The sequence below is a fragment of the Cydia fagiglandana genome, chromosome 12 (genome assembly GCF_963556715.1).
Source record: "Cydia fagiglandana chromosome 12, ilCydFagi1.1, whole genome shotgun sequence".
NCBI classification, from domain to species: domain Eukaryota; kingdom Metazoa; phylum Arthropoda; class Insecta; order Lepidoptera; family Tortricidae; genus Cydia; species Cydia fagiglandana.
In genome coordinates, this window is record NC_085943.1 from 1,137,052 (window position 1) to 1,159,760 (window position 22,709).

At 36.3% G+C, this 22,709-nt stretch overlaps 2 protein-coding genes across 2 annotated transcripts in view; one reads left to right on the forward strand and one right to left on the reverse strand.

Annotated features, from left to right (window-relative positions):
* The window catches only part of LOC134669307 (microtubule-associated protein futsch), a 201,175-nt gene that overhangs the window by 69,065 nt on the left and 109,401 nt on the right, over positions 1-22,709 (reverse strand). The window contains exon 2 of the mRNA XM_063526813.1: positions 13,860-13,958. Coding sequence (XP_063382883.1) covers positions 13,860-13,958 — 99 coding nt within the window. The remainder of the gene's footprint in view (positions 1-13,859; positions 13,959-22,709) is intronic.
* Positions 15,746-20,957, forward strand: LOC134669197 (facilitated trehalose transporter Tret1-like). The gene is made up of 3 exons (XM_063526716.1): positions 15,746-15,791; positions 18,825-18,960; positions 19,643-20,957. The coding sequence occupies exons 1-3, from the start codon at positions 15,753-15,755 to the stop codon at positions 20,944-20,946; spliced, it is 1,479 nt and encodes a 492-aa protein (XP_063382786.1). The 5' UTR covers positions 15,746-15,752; the 3' UTR covers positions 20,947-20,957.

A 22,709-nucleotide genomic window follows, 5' to 3' on the forward strand; every position in this document is an offset into this window, starting at 1 on the left:
AAATTTACTCGAGACTAAATAAGTAGTCTGTAACTCCACGTAGTTTTTATTAAACTTGCCCCAAGCCTTTATTGTTTTATTTCTGTTAAATTTCAATAAAATCTGTTTAGCCGTTCAGGATTTCAACTTGAGTTTGAGTATTCAAAAGGTTGGAAGGCATCGAACATAGTCGCATTTGAAATTAATTCATTCGATTTCGTAATCTTGCCTAAGGACCTAGTTAAGAAAACGTGATAGTATTTTTTATTATCTTTAACGTTAACTTACTGTTGCATAATAAGCAGATTATAAACCCTATTTTATAAAAATAACTGAGCTAAAAACAGAGGCTTAAAAAGAAGAAAATACTGAAAAATAAAATGAAATTTCTGGTAATACGATTAACTTAAGTTGTATAATAAGCAGATTATGAACTCTGGTTTCAGAAGAAGATACCGAAAAAATAAAATAAATTTCTTAAATACAATACTTAAAGTGTCATTCTATGGAACTTGCTAACTATGTAAACAAAAGTCACTAGTAAATTCATCATTCTTTGACAATTTCAATATGGCGGTTTGTTTACATAGTTAGCAAGTTCCATAGAATGACACTTTAAGTAACAAACCAATTCTAAGAACCTATTAGTCTAATAAAAAAAAAATAGTAAAATTTGCAATTTAATTATGAATAAAGAAGATTCAATTTACATTTAATTACTTCCTAAAATAAAATACGATCAAAAATATTTAAAATATAAATTTTTAACACTGTTATTAGTCTACCTTTTATTCTTTATTCCTTTTGTTTGCCTTGACGTAGGTCTAGGAAAGCTCTCGGCATCACATAACTTATCTAAGTAATTGAAGTGGGTATCGACATCAAGATTAATGGATTCTAAGGTCTATTTCGGTTTCCTGCTTAAAGTAAAACCCATAAATTATAGGCCTTTCGGCACTTGTAAGTAAAAAAAATCAGTATCTTTAGTATAGTTTAAGCATGGAAATATTGGTAATGAGGACATAGGATATTACCATAAGATTTTAAAATCCTTTAGAAAGTTAAAGATTTAAGGTTAATTGGCCTTTTTTTTCGCGAAATTTCAAACATTGCCTAAAGAAATATAATACATAGAGTCTGGCTAGCCAAAAATTGTTGACAGATATTTCGTTGTTGTATCACCAATTGTCTATGATTTGAAAAAAAGCTAAAAGTCAGTTGTCGATTTATGTCATTCATTCAAATTGTTTGCGGTTTTTATGGGGTTTATTTTAAATAATATTAATAATTTCTATGCTGAGTGAGGTTCACAAACTATTATTTAAGCTCGTAAATAATTACGACAATGTGCGAAGTCGACGTGTAGCGTTGTATAATGAAAAAGTGCAATGTTTACAACTTCTAACCAAATGTAAACAAAATACGAGGTTGGTGCTCTATAAATATTTTGATACTTTAAGTACTAGTTCTAACATTTGCCGATTACTTTGATTAAGTACGTGAATTTATTAATGCCTGAATCTCATAAATAGGACAAGTGTATAAAGAAACGGATAAATTAAAAGTTCTGAAAAATATCTATAAAATCTAAATATTGGAACGTAAACATGTGTGTTTGTCGTTGACTGTACTTTAAATAGTGGTAGAAATTATGTGAGCTGACTTTGAGTGCACTTAAACGTTTATTTAGCTTATTTCCTTAGGTACCTTATTTGTGCACAGAATATCAAAGATATTGTCTAGTATCAAAACTATAATTCCTACTACACAAAGTGTGACCAGCCCAAGATTTTTTGAATTTCCCGCCAATAATTTAGGTAAAATTTCAGTAGCCAGACTCTATAATACATACATTATAAAGTCTTAACTAAATCGGAACTAATTAGTTGGCCAATACCTATTATGTACATTGGTGGACCTTATTACAAAAAGTACGAGCCCCGATGCAAATGATTTCGTCTAGTTCCGCGCAACAATTTTATTTATTTTAATAAATTTTACACATGAACATATAATGACCCAGTAATGGGAACCATAATAGCAATGTTTAATGTAGTTTATTTTGATCGTATAATAAAATTGCATGACACTTTTATTGCTGAAAAAAACGACTTTTCAAAAACGTTGTCCAAATCATATTGTCCTCTCTTACAGCACTGCTGCATGCATGGACTCGAAACAAAATTGTCAGTACATTGGCAGAGCCCTATTGCTTTCCCTGGTAATAGCCCTTTTCACATATGTTGTAATCCTACCCGTCAAAAAAAAAAGAAATCATTATTTTTTTCTTTCAGTACAAACGGTATTTCTTGTATTTGGATTTAGTTATTGCAGAGTATTACCATATAAAATTAAATTACATTAGTATAAGCATTCAATATTAGTAATTTTTAAACAAAAACATTATTTTTGAACAAACGCGAGAACCTCAAAAAATGGGGTCACCTGACGAAAACATATGCATCGGGGCTCGTATAAGGTACACCGATGTACAGTTAACAGAGTGGGCGATGGTACACAAAACTCAGATAGAAGGTAGGCTCAAGTGCCTATTCTTCACTTTTGGAATAAGTTCTTATTAATTTGCGTAGTTTTCACCAATGCTTTGTTTCTTATTTAGAAAGTTATTCTTGTGTTTAAATACAGTTAAATTATTAACAGCGCTATCTTCTGAGTTTTTAAAGCAACTGTTTAGTTTTTGAATTTGATACATTTAGTTATTCAATAAAAGTTCAGAAAATAAAATGTACATATTCCGCAATGTACAAAAATTTTCGAGTCTCAGGGGATTAATTCAATCCCGTTCAAAAAAATAACCTTTTTTTGGCATGGGCTAGTAGTTTCTAAATAAAAATGTTTTAGCTCGAAAAATACGGCTGCAAAGTGACTTTGTCCTGAATTTGCATGTCAGCAACATGCGACGGCCTTGCATTTCGTGTTTCGTTAGATCCTTTTAAAAATACATTGAATGGAAAAATATTTATTCACCCCACCTAAGTTAGTCCCAGATTTTGTAAACGATAGAATAATAATATATATTTTTAAATGTTGATGTTTTATACTATACTTATCATTTGAAATTGGATAAAAAAATAATTGCAGAGTAAAAAACCTATTGGTTTGCTCTTTTTTTTCACTCAAACTAATATGTTACCGATACTATATTATCTTTAAATAAAAGTGTAATTTAATGTTACATTTATACCATAGGTCAAATATACAGGGTTCCATCTTTTTTATTAGTTCTGTTTATAAAATAAATTAAGATAAAGAAGGAATAAACTTCAGGCATTTTATTTATTAATTAATTACTTATTTTTGTTTATGTGGCGCAGTCAGTGGGATACGGTGAAATCAATCATTTAATTTTGTTAATTCTATTCAACTTTTTTTAACAATATTATTTTAACCTAATAACGAAAATACTCTACCGGCCTGACTCCCAGAAGCAATTGTTTTGTTTTTGAAATTGGAACCCTTAGATACACAATTAAAGTTGAAAATACATTTTGGATTATGTTAGCTGTTAGTGGAGTATGTTAGTTGGACTTAGGAGGTTACTTCTTAATTCGTAAATACGAATTAAATAGCAAAATATCAACTATACCTTGGTATTCATAAGCGAAACGTTGGCTCGTATATTGGCCACACAATGGCATTAAGCCAGTGTTGCCAGCGGGCGAAGCCAGATTTCGTAACAAAACCTCTTTTGTTCCCAATGCTGCCAACCATTTTTTGCCGTAATATTTTGCAGAAAGATATCTGGCGATGACAGCGTATCGTGTTTTTGGGGTTATGTTGGCAAAAAGGTTATTGTGCGAGTTTCATTTTGGTTGGGATATACAAGACTAGTGCGTTTCCCTTGTTTTTAGGTTATGGAAGGAAAAACTAATAACATAAAAGCTAAGTAAATGAGCTACTAGTATGTACCTACCGATTAAGTCATTTTATGGATTATAAGTTTTAATTAAGTAGGTTTTAATCACGTTTTTTTTCATACACGGTTCTTTGGGCATTTTGGTAGCACATTAGTGAAAATAATTGTTGTTGTCAAAAATAAACCTAATTAATTATCAAAATAAATACTGACATACAGGGTGGAAAGATAAGTCGGGCCCTGGAGGGAAACTACCTTAAATCCTTAAGCTGGGTCATTTTACTTAAAGGAGACATTCCTTTATTTTTAAAAAGAAACAAAATTGCATTCAAAGATTTTCTAAAACTCGCTTGCCTCGCCCGGGACTCGAACCGACTAAAAATTCCAAAAAATAAAAACTCGCAATTTTATTCTACTAGTCGATACAGTTAACGTTAATGATAACATTTCTCCAAGAAACATTAGGCCTTACACTCGTGTGTCGTACAAAATATCCATAAAATCTAATATTTAGTACCTACTTAAGATTTTTTTAGACAAGCCAAATTGAAGAAAAAAAGAAAAATACTAAAATGAGCCAGCTTAAGGATTTAAGGTAGTTTCCCTCCAGGGCCTGATTTATCTTTCCACCCTGTATAAAAGATGAACGACAAACATGTATTTCACTGAGGTTCTTAATTATCTTGTAAACTTTTTTATGTGCAAAAAATTAATAAAAGTTTATTTTGCTCGGGACAAACCTTATGAGGAGTAAAGTACTTTCAAGCTCATTTTATATTATACATTGAAATAAAATCAAGAACTATCATTTAATTTAGTATCCACTATCTTTAAGTAGGTATCTCTGTTTATTTTTCTTAAAAGTGTTTCTCTTACCCAACTTACCTTACATACTATGCGTTAATCTCATACGATCAACAAATATAATCCTCTCAAGCACACTCAGATGATATCTACATTATACATTTCATTGCTCAAAGTCAAACTAACAAGACTGTATGAACAGGGGACTTCCATTGGGTATTACCATTCAGTCCACTGCAAACGAAAGTGGCTCTTAACTCGTTGGATTACGGACCAATTCCGATCGAGAACATAATCCGTTGTGAGAGAATGGAAACGGGGGGACCGGCGGACTGTTATGTGATATTGGAGTTAATTATAGTTAGAATTAGGCTTCTATTTTACTAAATTATGTTAGAGAGTGAATTTGAAAATGTACTGACGCAGATTCGCGTAACTTAGACCCGTATTAGTTAACTACCTAGGACCTAGGTACCTACTGTTTTCGTGAGTTTCGTGAGTATGTAATAATACTGATTTAAACTTTCACATAAGCATAAGGATTCTTTTCATCCTGGAAGTCATCTTAATGAGTGTTACAAATAGGTAATTAATAAAAATGCCTCATCTAAAAATGTTATATAAATACAAAGAAGCCGCAAAAAATGTTATACAAATACAAAGAAGCCGCAAGAAATGTTACACAAATACAAAGAAGCCACTAGAAATGTTATACAAATACAATAATCTCAATAATAAAAGCAAATCGGCAAAGTGTTCCGATACAATATTCATTGAAAATATTTCGCAGAAGGCAAAAATATCAAAAAGCATATTATTACCACGTACCGAACTAAATTTCGGGTACCGTCCTAAATCCTATAACAGGATTACGTGCGTTTGAAGAAACCGGGAAGTGGGAAAAATCTAACACGAGGTATTACTGCGTAATGTAGTTTTCGCTACAATACGAAAAAGGCTATTATTGAAAGAGTTATACAGTTTAAGTATTTCATAAATGTACTTAGGTAAAGTGAGATATTAGGCTAAAAAGAAAATCCAGATTACCGGTAAATAGGAGTTATTGAATATATTTTGCAAGAAAATTTTCTTGCGGGCGTTCCCTCGGGGTGGAAGTAATCCGGGATTACTTCTCGCTTTTTCTGGTAGCCTGGTACTATTCGTAACATAAATATCCACTTGAGAACTTTTAATAAATGAAAATAATGTAGCAAAGCCTACTCAAATTAGTTATTAATATTTTTGAATGGATCAAATAATTTAAACGTGTACTGTCGCCATCAGATATATCGGAGCGGCCAAGGCGCTCAAAAATATCTGAACACGCCTCTATTGTCAAGGCGTTAGAGTGCGTGTTCAGATATTGTGAACACCTTGGCCGCTCCGATATATCTTTTTAGGGTTCCGTACCCAAAGGGTAAAACGGGACCCTATTACTAAGACTACGCTGTCCGTCCGTCCGTCCGTCCGTCCGACCGTCCGTCTGTCACCAGGCTGTATCTCGTGATCTGTGATAGCTAGACAGCTGAAAGTTTCACAGAATGATGTATTTCCGTTACCGCTATAGCTACAAATATTAAAACAGAATAAAATATACATTTAAGTGGGGCTCCCATACAACAAACGTGATTTTTGACCGAAGTTAAGCAACGTCGGGCGCGGTCAGTACTTGGATGGGTGACCGTTTATATAGATAATGGTACGGATCCCTTCGTGTGCGAGTCCGACTGGCACTTGGCCGGTTTTTTTATACCACGTCGGTGGCAAACAAGCATACGGCCCGCCTGATGGTAAGCAGTCACCGTAGCCTATGGACGCCTGCAACTCTGATGGCGACTGTAGCTGTACCTTACTAGCAGTTTTTTCGTCCATACGTTACAATTTTATTTTTCATGATGTCACTCTAAATGTTGTATTGACTCGTGAAAGAGCTCTTGAAGCCAACTTACAAAAATATATTTATTAACCGACTTCCATTTCATAGAAGGAGGAGGTTCTGTATTCGGTTGTGGCTATTTTTTTTTTTTTTCTATGTACGTTCACCGGTTACTCCGACATCCGTAGTCCGATTTGAGTAATTCTTTTTTTGATCGAAAGGAGCTACCTCCGAGTTGGTCCCATTTTAATTTGGTTCTGTTCTGATGATGGGATCCATGAGGAATTGAGGGAACTCCTCAATTTTTAAAGGCACATGCATGGTGATTTGAGTGTTTTCTTAAGAAACTCGAGCATTTTCTCCCGAAAACCACCACTTTGATGAAGTAGACCTGATGATGATGATTGTTTTGATGATAATGATGATGATTTTTTTAAATGTAGTACGTTCACCGATTACTCCGACATCCATAGTCCGATTTGAGTAATTCTTTTTTTGTTTGAAAGGAACTACCTCCGAGTTGGTCCCATTTTAATTTGGTTCTGTTCTGATGATGGGATCCATGAGGAATTGAGGGAACTCCTCAATTTTTAAAGGCACATGCATGGTGATTTGGGTGTTTTCTTAAGCAACTCGAGCATTTTCTCCCGAAAACCACCACTTTGATGAAGTAGACCTGATGATGATGATTGTTTTGATGATAATGATGATGATTTTTTAAATGTAGTATGTTCAGCGATTACTCCGGCACCTGTGATCCGAATTGAGTAATTCTTTTTTTGTTTGGAAGGAGTTGCCTCCTAGGTGTTTTCGTATTATTTTTGGTTCTGGTCTGATGATGGAATCCATGAGGAACTGAGGGAACTCCTCAGTTTTTAAAGGCACGTGTAAAGTGATTTCGGTGTTTTCTAAAGTAACTCAAGCATTTGCTTCCGAACACCGCCAATTTGATGTAGTGCAAGTGTAGCCGTACCACGAGTTTGACATTGACATATTCGCTAAGTTAGCGACGCTAACGTCTTCGTAACTAACTTTTTATGCATCTCGCTCGCACTAATATGCCAATACGAGCGAGATGCAAAGAAAGTAAGTTACACACACGCTAGCGAATAAATCAATGTCAAACTCTTGGAAAGCTGGTAAGGCTACTGATCGGGGGTTAGGGTTAGGAGTTAAGGGGTCGGGGATAAAGGGGTCGGGTAATGGTGGTTGTAGGGCTGCTGGTTCAGGGCCGAGGGGTACATGGATCAGGAGTTGATACGCTGTGAGGTAGAGTGATCGGGGGGGGGGTTGAGAGATTGGGTCAGTGGCGGGGCGGAGGATGGATTTAGTGTAGTGACAGGAATTGTAATTTCCCAGACGTACTCGAGAAAATTCCTGATTACATATTTATTAAAGTAGATACACGAATTTAGTGTTAATCATGATGTTGTTTTTCATTCATGCGTCGCGCTCTTAACAATGCGTTAAAACTAAAAATGGAAAAATAAAAACTTTTTACAAAAAAAAGAAAACCGACTTCAAAAAGGATGAAATAAAATATTATCCATTTTAAGTCTATGCGTTACCAACTGATATGTTTGAAGTCGGTGCCAAGCCAAGTAGTAACAATACCCGTCAAATATAATCAGCCTTATGACTATAAATCCCATTAGAACTGTATTAATAACTATTATAAATGTATAAGTAATTCTGTCTGCCTCTTTGTAACCTTTTCATGGCTATACAACTGAACCGCTTCAGGTGACATTTGGCAAGAAAGTAAATTCCTTGAATTGTTTTATATTATGAAGCGTAGTTCTCTGAATAAGGGACGGGAAATAACTTCAGTCCCAATCTCACGCTTGCGTGCCGACTAACATGGTACGGACTGTGCTAAGAAGGTTTGATCGTGTGTTCTGAGGTGTGTTCTTAGGTACATTCGACGTCAAAGATATGGTTACACTTTTGCACCTTACTCCTTTGTAAGAACACGAAAAGTGTAAACATATTTTTAACGTCAACTGTACCTACAGAAAGTACGTTAATTGTCGTCGTGTAAGGCAAACCAACGTACATCCTTATCGATTCGCACCAAAATCATGGTATGCTTCCAAAGTTGGCTTGGCACCGACTTCAAACATATCAGTTGGTAACGCATAGACTTAAAATGGATAATATTTTATTTCATCCTTTTTGAAGTCGGTTTTCTTTTTTTTGTAAAAAGTTTTTATTTTGTATCTGTAGTTACATACCTACACCTAGAATTCGTAATAGCGACTGAGCCAGGAAAATATAATATATGTGTATACAACTAATTTCAAGAAATTTTCGGCGCATTAGCAAAGAGGCTGGTGGATGTAACTGGGGACCGTAGGGCTGGCAGCTTCCTCGCACAACGCATAAGCATTGCAATTCAGCGAGGTAATGCTGCCAGCGTCTACGGGACCCTGCCGAGGGGCGATTTTTTTATTGTAGTTTAGGTTTTATTTTTATTAATTTAGTATAATTTTAGTTTATAAGTTTTTATACAACATTTATATTGATTCAATAAATTTTATTTCAAGAAAACTTTGATAATATAAACCTTCTTAAGTTCTTGAGAGATCGTAACCAAAATTCACAACCGTAAATGACATTAAGGTAAATTAGGTTCGCCAGAAATGGCGGAGATGTAACGATATAAGATTTGGGTCTAATTTATGAATTTGCGTTTTCGGTTGGTAATGTGTTTTTAGAGTCTGATAATGATAATTTACGCAATTTATGTATGTTTTTATGGTACCAAAGTTATCAATAAGAAAAAACGGTTATGTTTATGAAATATGTACAAGAATACCTAACTAATGTAGGTGTATATTTACATCATATCCGGTAAAAATAGCCAAAAATATCCTTTTCTATAATATGAAAAATTGGGTACCAAATTGTTTAATTTGGGTAGGTAAAGTCACTTGCAATAATATGTTACTCTTAGAAGACCGCAAAACACGCTCTATGGCTCTACAAATACCTAAGATCGCGTCAGATATTTTTGCGGCCTTCGTGTGTAACATAATGTTGCAAGTAACTGTAGAACATGGCTAGTAAGTTGTTTAATTAAAAAACCGGGCAAGTGCAAGTCGGACTCGCACACGAAGGGTTCCGTACCATAATGCAAAAAAAAAAACGGTCACCCATCCAAGTACTGACCCCGCCCGACGTTGCTTAACTTCGGTCAAAAATCACGTTTGTTGTATGGGAGCCCCACTTAAATCTTTATTTTATTCTGTTTTTAGTATTTGTTGTTATAGCGGCAACAGAAATACATCATCGTTTCAACTGTCTAGCTATCACGGTTCGTGAGATACAGCCTGGTGACAGACGGACGGACGGACGGACGGACGGACAGCAGAGTCTTAGTAATAGGGTCCCGTTTTACCCTTTGGGTACGGAACCCTAAAAAAAAAGATATTAGACTAAACGGTCAGATGCATTGATCCATCCATCGCATACGTCTGCTTAGTGTCTCGTTTGATCCCCAGCCAAACCATACGACACATGTGGCTAATCACACCTAGGGCACCTAAAATGCACATACAGACTTAGCAAATTTCATTCGGTAGCGTGACGAGTGTTCGCGTTTGCACTATCACGCATATTCGGGAAACGAGATAATCACAAGATCTGGCGGCGTAGCACGGTCGCGTTTTTATCCCTTATCACCATGCCTGTCACGTTCTAACAAGTATGTTAGTGCGAAAGGGACGCGCATAGTGATAGTCGATAAAAATGGAACCGTGCTGCGCCCGCAGGAGACGATATAGAGATCAACTAGATTTACATTAGATATCGACTCTAAGAGTGACATTCCATTTCCAACTGCAGCTGCAATACTGTTCATTTTACTATGAAAACGCGTCGCTGTCATTGTCAATTGCCATAGAAAATGAACAGTATTGCAGCTGCAGTTGGAAATGGAATGTCACTTTAAGTCATAACTTGTTGAAATCGTTCAAGAGGACCTCCAGAATCGCGGAAACGTCAAATTTGACATATCTATCTTACAAATATCTTTAAATTATCCATATCGTAACTTGTTGAGGTCTAGTAGAGATCTAATTCATTTCCAGAATCGAGCCGTTAGTCTATTTTTGTATTGGATTTTGAACAGCGCGCCAAGCGGGACGCTTAGGAAACTCGTAATCCCATACAAAATGACACTTAACGCAAATGCGTAAGTCACGTCACGAATGAAATTTACACTGGGTGTACTGACATAAATAAGACATTCTGCAAAAAGCCGCTTTCCCACCAGTTTTTAGTGTTCCGTACAAAACTTTGTTCACGGAACACTTATTTTTTTCTATGTTGTATCATTTGTGTGAGTCAATCGGTCCTCGCTAGAAATACGGGCGGCCGATTGCTCTTTGTCGGATAGAAGCGGATATGTGATGTGTCTAGTAGGTGTAAATTACAAATTTGTTAGAGCAGGTCTCCGCAGCGAATACGGGTGGCCTTGTCCTAAGTTTCCAGGTCTTCGCCGGGATTGTCGGTTTCATGGTGTAAGTCAGGTAAGCAATTGTATTAGGTCTTATTAAAGGTTTTTAAGGTGTCAAATCAGCTTCCTATTTTGGGACTGACAAAACGATTCGCTTATATAGAATCTATACGAAAAAGAGTATAGTGACGTCACGGTCAACTCACCTACTTACTATATTTAAAATATAATTGTGTTTAAAATAACTGCTATCCATGTTTTTCTAATAATTATCTGGTGTTTATTTTCGTGCACGGTGTGAAATGGGACCATTTCGTGACACTTTATTTTTCACTGTTTTTTCTATGTAAATATGTCTATTGTCTGTGTGTTTACGAATAAAAACTATTCTATTCTATTCTATTTTATTCTAAATAATTTATTTTACGTAGAGGATACTTCCCTATACTGAATATTGCCCCTCAAATCCGCGACCTATCCATGACCTATTGGATCCGTTTTATGGGTTTTCCCGTCCAGCGGGGACCTAACGACGTGTACGGCTCGACGCAATCATTTTCAGATCATTGGACATTTTTGGTGGAAGGAATTAGAACCGCGAATTGGGGCATCAAACATTTTACTCGACATAGGTTAAATAGGCCTTAGATTATAGTTGCGAGCCTTTCATGGGTTAAACTGGCTTTAGATTAGCTATAAGTGCGAGCCTTTCAGTTCAAAAAACTTCAAAAAATTCATTTTTTTTTGTCTGGTTTTCTCCTAAGTGCCTCCTTTTATGTTTGACACTTGTGTTAGGAGGTATTCGCTCTTTCATACAGTGATAAAGTTAAGAATATGTTTAACAATGTATTGGGCTGTTTTTAAATTTGTTGCCGTTTTATTCTCGCAATCACGAAATCTCAATTTGGAACAAAAATGTACGTAATTTTCCGGTAATATATCTGGGAGTTGAAATAAGATAGCAGTGATGCTTACCTAATTAGAAATGTGTATTTCGACACTTACCGTAAAATTATACACACAACATTATATGTATAGTTACAGATTCACTTTATTCAGAAATTGTATATGTGCTTTTAAGTTATTTCACTTTTACTGAACTATGACGCGGTGGGCAAAGTTATATTAAAGGGCAAAGTTTTATGATTTTACGGTACAACCGGGAGATAATTAAAGATCGAATTACGCTTTGGAGCCTCCATAGCCACGCGGAATGCTGAAATGCATAGGCTGTCCCTATATCAACTCAGAGGAAGTAGCTATGCGGCTCGATTCGGGAAATGAATTAAAGATAAACTAGACACGATATAGTAAAGATATGTGACGTCCCACGGCAAAAGGTACCGTATGGCGGTTGGCGCTAACGCTATTATTAACGTCGCTCCAATATTATTGGGACGCTATACGACGTAAGCGTCACATAACTGTACTATTTCATATCTAGTACATCTCTAATTCATTTCCCGAATCGAGCCGATGATAGAATAAGGAACTATAGTAGTTATAGAATCTTCCTCTTACAATCTCGATGTTATTTATCCATTGAGCTTACTGTGGGACTTGCAGGTTCTGTCTGGAGTCAGAGGACTGCAATGCACATTCTCTGTTCCTGTGGACCACTAATATCAAAAAGAACTACCCACGTAGGACGGCAAGTACTGTAAACCTATGAGGTACAGAACATTACGGCCCAAAGAATCTGGAATTTTCTGGATGCAACGGGCATTAGTAATGAACTATAGGCCGTCACAATAGGTCAATGCTGGTTGATGCGACACTCAAAGGCCCACAACACCTCAATAATAAATACTGTAAGACTTATTAGGAGATAACATACGCCAGAGCTTGTCCAATAGACACCCGCTTCATCATACAATGTTTCACGGTAATAAAGAACGGTATCACTGCAACCTTTTATACTGTTAAACAAAGTATCATGCTAAAACAGAGGTTAATCTGCAGCGCCGTAAAAACACCGTAAAACTCGATGGCAAAAGCTTTAAGCTGGTAACGCGATTTACTTACAAAGTGTAAAGTTTAAATACGATCGATTAGCGGGCATAATAATTACTTATTTAATGTGTCTGGTAGAGTTTGATTATGATATTGATTTAATTTAAATATTTGAGGCCTTTGAGCCGTTGTTTCTTGCAACTATCAGTTTTCACTTAGGTTTTCTCTAGAGAACTACTTTCAAAACAGGAGTGTACAAGCTTTTAAAGGGTCAGGGCGATCCTGGAATTGCAGGTATCCTTAGGCTACAGTGGACGCTTAGCTGCCTTTGCATTAAGAAGAAGATGAGAGAAGGCGTGCAGGAATTAATCAACAGCATTGGTTGTAGGTTGTAGGTCATCCACATCTCTTCTTCTCTCCGCTGGCTTACAACTATAGAGATACCCCGAATAGTGGTTTTGCCCCGAATATTCGGTATTCGGTATTCGGCCCCTTTCTCGGCCGAAGCGCTGATTATTCGGCGACCGAATAGTAGGCAACTCTTTTTAGGTAGGTGTAGCATATATTCCAAATAGAGGCCGAATACCAAATAGTTGCCGAATATTCGTGGCATCTCTAATTACAACCAATGTTTCCGCTCATCTCCGGTCGTGGAAAAGCAAACCTAACACGTTGATTGCCAAGCCAAAGATGGCGAACATACCGAGATGGCCAACGAATAGGTAAATCCCTTCTCTAGTGGCCAAAACGAATGCCATAAGCCAATACGCTACGGCCACTATTTTGCAGCGCGAACAAATTTGTAAGTCTATCACGCGACATCGCGTCATCGGCCACAGGGTAATCGACTGCATCACGCGACGTCGCGTGATGTGGCAATCAACGTGCTAAAAGGTAAGAAGGTGACTCACCGTATCTGGCCTCCTCCCCCTCGGGTGCCTGCGCCGTGAGGGTGGCCAGCTCGGCCTCCAGGTCCACCTGGTGCTCGTTTGAATCCCATGATAGTAGCCCTGTAACAAATGAAACACGTTCAGTGACTAAACTGGAAGAGTGGCCATCATCATCGTCATTAGTTGGTCACTTCGTGAGCCACTTCACGTGGAAAATTCCAAAAACAAAACGCGTTTATTACGACAGATATGACCACAGGGCAAGCGCGAGCAGGCGTCCGTTCCGTAGCGGTGCGCGGCAACTACTACTGCTAGACACCAAAATTGGTGTAGGCCGCATGCACTTGTAGCGATGCGATGAAATCGCGGAGTGAACCACGCCTGCCTAGTATAGGGCGAGAAAAATTGCGAGCTGCTTCACTAGGCAATTCCGTTGCGAGAAGGCTAGTTGGGACCCGCCTTAAGGATGACTCCGCCAGAGCTTCCGGCGCATTGTTTTCTATGGAAAGTATCACGTGATCGCCATAATTTTTTCTTATCTAACGCAAAATCTCTGCCTTCTAAAAACCTTCAAGAAACAAAAATAAATTACATTGCTTTAACAATATTTCCCGTCGAATCTTCACGGGATTTTATAAAGGTAATAAAATAAATTCGCGTTAGACCCGTCTAAAAATGTGAGTTAATAAATACGAAGTTGACTATAGGTAGGTACTATAATTATATGAATGCACGTCCTCTAAAACTTGCACAACTTCACATCGACCAACAATTTCCTACATCGGTTCCGCCCACTCAACTAGTTACGAGTTTGTATTGGCCGTAATGTATATTGTATGAAGTTAGCGGCTTTTAACTCCCTGAACGCGGGCTTGCAAAATGGGTATACATTATTAACTTTCTTGCATTTATTGCATCTAATTTCTATAAAAGTACCTACCTCTATGATGTAGTTTTAATAACTAAGACTTGATTTCAAATTTCAAATCATTTATTTATTCATTGAGACACAAACATATTAAATGGAAGCAGCAGCCCGCAGTCTGCGTCGGTCCGCCAAAGCATGCTCCCGATGAAGCTACTCGTTATAGAGCTATTTTCGAGATAAAAAACTTGAGTTAACCGTTTTAATTTATTTAATATGTCTACAATGTAGGCAAACTTAATTAATACTGTTTTAAAGATAAAGGTCACGCGGAGTTTCTTATATTTATTTCTCAAAGCGCATTGTTATACTTGTAGATTGGAAAATAAAAATTTACATTTCTAATATTCAAAGGGCTAAAGATTTTTAAAGTTTTCATAAAAGAAAAAGATTTATTTGAGATTAAAACAACGTACACAAAGACCTTACACAATACTCAAGAACAAAAAGATTTGAGCTTAGTTAAGGCTAGAAAAATGAAACTCTATAATCAATCTTATATTAAAAAATCTAAGAAAGCGAGAACCTTTTGAAAAAAATTATATACTTACTATAATGTCAAAAACGCTTCAAGACCATTATATTATTTCTACTCAAGTAACACTAACACCAGGTAATTCTACCAAACTTTCAACAAATTCTAAAAGCATCAGTGTTATTTTAGATGAAACGGAATTAATTCCATTAAAAAGTCGGTAGAAATACTTGAAGTCGCGAGGGAAATCGATCTGACGTCATATTTGTTCAGCCGTTTTAAGCATAGACGTTGAGCTCAACAAATATAACCTTTTCACAACAAAATAACGAAGCAGAATAATACAATTGATACTGTAGTAATTCATCAGCATAATGTGATAAGGTTATATAACGATTTACGTATGATTTAGTTTGATTAATTTTATTTTGTTGGTCAGTTTTACATCGACAACATGATGTGAATCTCGTATTGACAGTAATGTGAAGTGTTTGTGCGCAATTTTGTTTTAATTATGACCATGGAACGTTACCAGACGCCTTTTCTAAATCAGGTAGGACTTCATAGAACTAAGTACAATTTCGTATGTTTCGGCCCGGCCGAATATTTGGCCGTTTTTGCCGAAGCCGAAACTACGGCCGAAATATGATTTTTTGTCCGAATCTGGCCGAAATCGAAACAGAATATTCAGTCAGACACTAGTCCATATAGAGCGAGCCACTTCGCGTGGGAAATTCCATTCTTTAATCATGATTAAAAATGAAAATAAAAATATCATTTTTGGCTCCATAGACGTAGGATAAATCAACATCTAAATACCTATATAAAACAGCCGCGTCATGTAGATACCGATAGACTACGCACAGCCTATAGACTATTGAAGGAAGGACCTTGATATTGTATGAAAGTTTGCTTCTACACGACGACATCTATGTGGACGAAGAGTAGCTAGGTAAGGTACCTACTCAAAGTGCTATATATTCTTTTGTCGGTGCTACATTTTAAGTTTTTACGTAGTCTAGACTTGTTTTTCTGCCTCCATCTAACAGTACCTACGTGCTCAGAAATATCTAGTCAGTTTCCTTTTTGCTAAAATACTTACATTATTCGCAGATGTATATGCAGGTTTCCTCATGATGTTTTCCTTCATCTGCGAAGAAATTCAAAGGTGTATGTGAAGTCCCCAATCCGCATTGGGCTAGCGTGGGGACTATAGCCCAAGCCCTCTCGCGCTCGAGAGGAGGCCTGTGCGCCCAGCAGTGGGACGTATATAGGCTGAATTATAATTATTATTTTTACTTACATTATTTACTGACGCAAGCAGTAACATTACCGTAATAAAATATTCTCTTCCATATTCAGCAATGAAATAAAATTACACGCTTTTCTTTGAAAAAAAACAAGGTCAAGTTCATTGTTCTTTATTGACTTGTTTACCTCAGTGGCATAGCAACCACAAACTGATATTTATTGTCCACAAACCTACGCAGCCTACAAATCATTTGAAGTAGGTCGCTAAAACGATTTATTGTCTTTTCGGTCACATTTAAGGACTTACTGCCGTATTTGAACTTCAAGATATTCACAAGAGACGACACGTACTAAATCCATTCTGGATACGTTATAGTTTAGATATCAACTAGTTCTCTTTTTTTTTCTGGCTTACTCCCTGCAATTTTGCACAGGGTGAATTTGCCAATGTCGGTGTTGACTTTCACACGTGAGGAGAATGTTCGGTATAATAATTTTGCTTTTTTGGGAGGATGTAGTTGGGGAAACCTAAAAACAAATAATTGTTATGAACTAGTTCTCTTTTGCAGCGCAATTCGGGCAACCAATGTCACTTTTACGTTAGATAGAGTAAGATATCTATTAGATGTGAATTGGATCTCTAAGTCATATCCTGTGGAAATCGTTCAAGCTGTCAAATTTGACATTTGCGCGATTCTGGGGATCCCCAGAATCGCGCAAATGTCAAAGACAGGTTAGATCTTAAACATATCGTTATCGTATCTTGGTGATGTCTAAAAGATGTCTAATAGATTTCTATTTCAAAATCTGAATCGGGCCCAGAACCTCTAGTCTACATTTCATTCGATAGCGTGATGTACGTTCGCGTTTGTGTTATGTCTATTTTGTATGGGATTTTGAACAGCGCGCCAAGCGGGACGTTTCGGAAACTCATAATCCCATACAAAATGACACTTAACGCAAACGCGTACGTCACGTCACGATACCTATCAAATGAAATTTACACGAGGGGCGCTGATGCTTACTTATTCGTACATTAAAGGATTACTTTTGATTTGGGTGGAGAATGATGAAAGCTTGTCTTAATCTAGAAGAATTAGATCTAAATTCTAGGGTACCTATAAAAAAACGGGTTAATGCAAGTGGTCTGACTCGACTCAAAGTTGATTTTTCCCTCTAGTCCCAGCCGGCCTAGCCAAGGTGACAATCGCTATCGCTTCGACAACGAAACGCTTTGTGTCTCTCTATCACTCTTCCTTATAAGTGCGACAGTGACAGTCGCTACGGAGCGTTAGCGATTGGCAGGTTGGCTACGCGGCCTGTTTTGTTTGACTGATTTATCAATTTTATCATTATTTTTACAGTAGGTATGTTACCAAGATTGATCCTTATGTTTTATCCTTCAAGAAAAACAAACTACCTATTATGGTTTAGTTTATAATTTTATTTTCTATTTCTCTAACGAGGAATCTAACGACCTTACAGTCTATAAGAAACACTCGAAAATACTTCTCTCTCCATTTTTACCAGTTGCAAAGCGCAGAATGAAATGAAAATACCTACTCAAAAATTTTAGCTTTGTTACTGGATCGGAATTTGAAACCCCATTTGAAAAAGCAGTATTTTATTTTAACAGTACATTTATATGCAAAAACCTTTAAAATAACGAGTGAATGAGTTTTAAACAAAATGTCAGTGAAATGACGCAGTTGAGTTGATAATGCTTCCTGAAATAACATTTATTGCTAAGTAGGTCACTTTCATCGGTTTTAAATCGAATTTATTTTGAAGAACAGGTACAATTAGATTTAGTATATTTAGGTACGTACTATTATATACATACGTAAGTCGTGAAGAGATCACACAATTTAACTATTGTTTAAGTCAAAACCTGGTTTAGATTTAAGTCAATTGCTATATTTACATACCTATTATAGTATTTTGCTTCTTGTGAAGTGAAACATAATATACCTATTGTTTTTTTACTCGGTAGCCGTTGTTATGACTCTTGTAATGCCTTTCAAATACAAAATTTATTGCAATCTTGGAATCGTTTACTTGCTCTGCTTTCAAATTTTCGTCTTCTTTTATTTTTGATATGTCCTTTGGTAAATAAGATAAAAACTTGTCACCTCAGCAGCTCGAACAAGGGTACTTTGCTACTTAACAACAGTGAGCAAAATCGCATTTGCTTAGATATCATAGAATCTTTCGCTTGCACTGGACTCAAAATAAGCACTCGAAGAAATATCGAACTTTGATCTCTTGTTGTACAAATAACTATTGCACAATTTCTTACAAATACTTGTTCCTTTTTAATTTTTCTTGTTTCCAGATATTCGTTGCGAGTGGAATACTCAGCACGATCCTGAGTTGCGGCCTTGGACTGGGGTTTTTAGCTGCCTTTCTTGACAAGAACCCTCTAGAAGACAATGCGAGACATGTCGAGAACACATCAATTCGTTTTATTGGTAAATAACTTCTAATCACTAATATAGGTACAAAAATATTTTCGGAATACTTTGTTCAAACGTTCGAGGTTGAGAAAAGATACTGGTCTTAAAATTAAAAGAAGAGGGAACAAGAGTGAGCTATGTAGTTTATTTTTGAAGTACCGCAAAACACTATAACATTTCCCTTTCAACACTTTGCCCACCGCGTACCTACTACTAGTACTAGAAAAATAACTTAAGAAACTGTATCTGCAACTACTTTTAAGTTATTCGCTTTTACTGAACTGTGACGTGGTGGGCAAAGTTATGTTGGAAGGGCAATGTTATAGTGTTTTACAGTAGGCATTACCTACAATGCGCTTATCAACGTCAAATAAAGCTCACCGGCTCTCTAAAATCCCTAAATTAGATATTCTAAATAATTTTTTGAAATTCGTAAAATCCAGACATGGTATGTTTGTTTGAAAATTATAAAAAAAATAGTTACCATACAAAATATTCTACCTAAAGAAGGTAATCTTGTTAAAATAGTGGAACTGTCATTGAAACTAAGAAATGTTTTATTCAATCCAATCACATTGATAAAAAGTGTACTTACATTTTCCTTTATCCTTGAATCACACTTAGTTGAATAATTAAACAGAAAAGTAAGATAACAGTCCTATCTCGGCGTCTAAGTAATATTAATTTTCCTTTGCAGAAACTGCCGGCGAGGTGGCGTTCGTACCATCCATTTTGATAATACCTTACATAATGCAGAAGAAAGGCCGCCGGATAGCGGCCATTGCGACAATCCTGCCACTTCTATTTAGCTGGTTAATCAGTTTCGACGCCAAGCATTTCACTGGGCTGCTATTGGTTAATATTCTTCACAATATCGCACTTGGTGGAGCGGCGACGATCAGCAGTATCATTATTTCTGAAATGTGCAGCCCCAAGTATCGAGGAACGTTTCTTATGCTTGAAACCGCTATGATATCTTTAGGTGTATTACTAAGCCATATCTCAGCAATCTATTCTTGCTGGGAATTAATTTCTGCATTAGGACTCTTAACAGCTTTTTACGGATTAATCGGTTCTTATCTATCACCAGAAAGCCCCTATTGGCTTATAAGTAAAGGTCATATGGTGATGTGCGCAGAAAATTTTCACTGGCTGAGAGGACGCGATCAAGAAGCATGCAAGGAATTAGAAACGTTAATGCTGACTTATAAGATTCAAATTCAATTGGAGGCAATGAAGCCTGTAAGGAAATTAGGCGCTCGAGAAAAGATCCTGGATTATCTACGGTCATTAATAAAAGTGGATTTTCTAAAGCCTCTCTCTATAATAATATTGCTGTTCAGCTTCGTAGGTTTTGGAGGTGAAAATTTCGTTTCCAACAGCTCTTTTAGGAACATATTCAAATTAGCAAACGGGAAATACATAGGGACTATTATTTTAGATGTTCTAGCTTTAGTGTGTTCATTAACCGCTTGCGTTTTGCTGCAGGTTGTTCGAAGGAAAACTTTATTCTTATTTACAGGATCTTGTTGTATTATATTTTTAGGTTTAATGAGTTTGTTCGTTATAATGCAGTCGCTTCATTTGTTTTCTAAGGACTATTTGTGGTTGTTCTTGACTGTAGTTACAGGTTTTGCTATGTTTATGTCTTTAGGGACTACAGCACTGCCGTTCTCGGTTCTCGGTGAGATATTCCCTATGTCTTACAAAGGAGTGGGCAGTTCATTAACTTGTGCGTACTTATGGGCATTCGGGAATACTATTTTGAAATTCATTCCGACATTGACAACTTTGTTAGGCTTGCATTGGATTTTATTGATGGCGATTATTCTAATGATTTCTATATTATTTTTTATTAATAAAGTACTGCCAGAGACAGGAATGAAGTCTTTAGTAGAAATAGAACAACTAATGAAGAGCGAAGATGACTATGAAGCAGTGACAGTATTAGAAGAAGAAGATAATCAACAATTTGATAGGCTGCAACTATTTCTTGTATAATATAGATATCATCGTTCCGTTGTGAATTAAACGTAGTTATCAAATTGTAACTTAATCGCGTAATACGTTTTAAGATTTACCTCCGACATTTCTAGGACGACGTTGTCCCCGTGGCCTTGAAGAAGACTGGCTAAAGTTGACTTCAACATCTAGCCGCGTAAGTTGTATTAAGACCCCTTTACAATTTAATAATGTGTAAAAATCGTGAGAATTAAATATAGTTCTTCATAAATTCATAATAAAAAAAGTATATATAGGTAGCTTTTATCCAAATTCCATCATGACATTATTATAAAAGTTTACATGGTGTACTTATCATTGTTAACAGCATTTAAATCTTAAGAAATGAAAAGGACTATAAAAATGTAATTAAATTGTAACTCTCCTGACATTGTGTTTGTCATAATAAAACCTTTTTCTACAACGTTGGTTTTATTTAATCCCGAAAACTTCAGAAAATGTCCTAAATATACCTCTTTTATGTAAGATAATACGTGATTATAAACGTTTGCTCTTTTGTTCTCCGCCTCGTTTTCCATACAAATAAATTAGCAACTCACTATCCTGCCCTTTTGTTGAACAAAGCCTTTAAATGCCAGGTGTCGTATACAGGGTGAGCCACAACTATCCGAAAAATTACGCATATATACCTGATTTACGTTTAAAAAATAATGTATCAATAGAAAAAATAATTTATTTACATACAAGATGTATCAAAACAGATTCAATTTAGCATTTTTGTGTGACTTTCTAGAACAAACAAATTCAATTTAGTTCCGTAGCGTATTTTATGCTTCTGTAGAACAATGGAGAACTGACAACTGGTAAGTTAATAACGTTCAATTGATTGGAATGAAATTGCCTGATTATTTTGTTGACTCGTTTATTTGGGAAAATGCTGAATATTTTAACCTAAAAAAGTTAAGTATGCTCATCGTCGCCTAATACCCATAATACAAGCTTTGCTTCAATCGAAGGTATAAGGTTCGTCCTCAAATATTTAAGTTTTTCACTCTCTATGACCACTCTGTATACCCAAAGCGAGGAAATTTGGAGCATTGGACCCATCTCATGCTAATCTTAGACCGTCAAACCGTGCCATACATTATGAGAGCCGACAGCCTACACTAGAACCAAAACGGACTAAGTCCCAGTCGTTTCCTATATTCATATGCCGTTTGGAGTTAACGTGGACATTTGTCGGCTTAAGAACTACTACGACTAAAAGGCCTTAAGTCACAATAGTTTCAATTATACATGGGTTGTTTAGTACATGGAAGGATATTTGTCGTGGGCAAAAGATTAATTTGGGACATTTTTGCGATAGGTTCCAGTAAAGGGTTCGTCAGTTTCTTGTTGATGGAGATAGATGGCGTTGGTAATTTACGCTTTTGTGATAGTTTAATGTCTTTTGCACTACCTAAGATGATTGATGATTCTACTAGTGTACATAAATCAGTGTTATAGTGATCGGCCGATAAGAAGTTAATCGTGACAGGTGTCAACTCCGTACAAATTATAACCTAAAACGGAGTTTGAGGTTGTTGGTATGTTGTGTCCCTCACGGACGCACGCGTATAGCACGTCTATAGGATCCTACCATCTATGTATCGGCCTACTCGTAACACTATAAGTACGCAATCGAAATTGCATCTCGTGGCAATGCAGTTGCAATCCGAATTTAACCTTCCTGGACTATAGCTACTCTGTGTAGTAAATGTTTCCCTTGATCAAAGTATAAACACTTTGACAGGGTTATTGGC

What these genes read in the sequence shown, in the direction of transcription:
- LOC134669197 (XM_063526716.1), top strand. Translation starts at nt 15,753, where the DNA reads ATGACCATGGAACGTTACCAGACGCCTTTTCTAAATCAG. An exon ending in AGACGCCTTTTCTAAATCAG is followed by an intron (nt 15,792 to 18,824) that starts GTAGGACTTCAT and finishes TCTTGTTTCCAG; the next exon opens with ATATTCGTTGCGAGTGGAAT. An exon ending in CACATCAATTCGTTTTATTG is followed by an intron (nt 18,961 to 19,642) that starts GTAAATAACTTC and finishes TTTCCTTTGCAG; the next exon opens with AAACTGCCGGCGAGGTGGCG.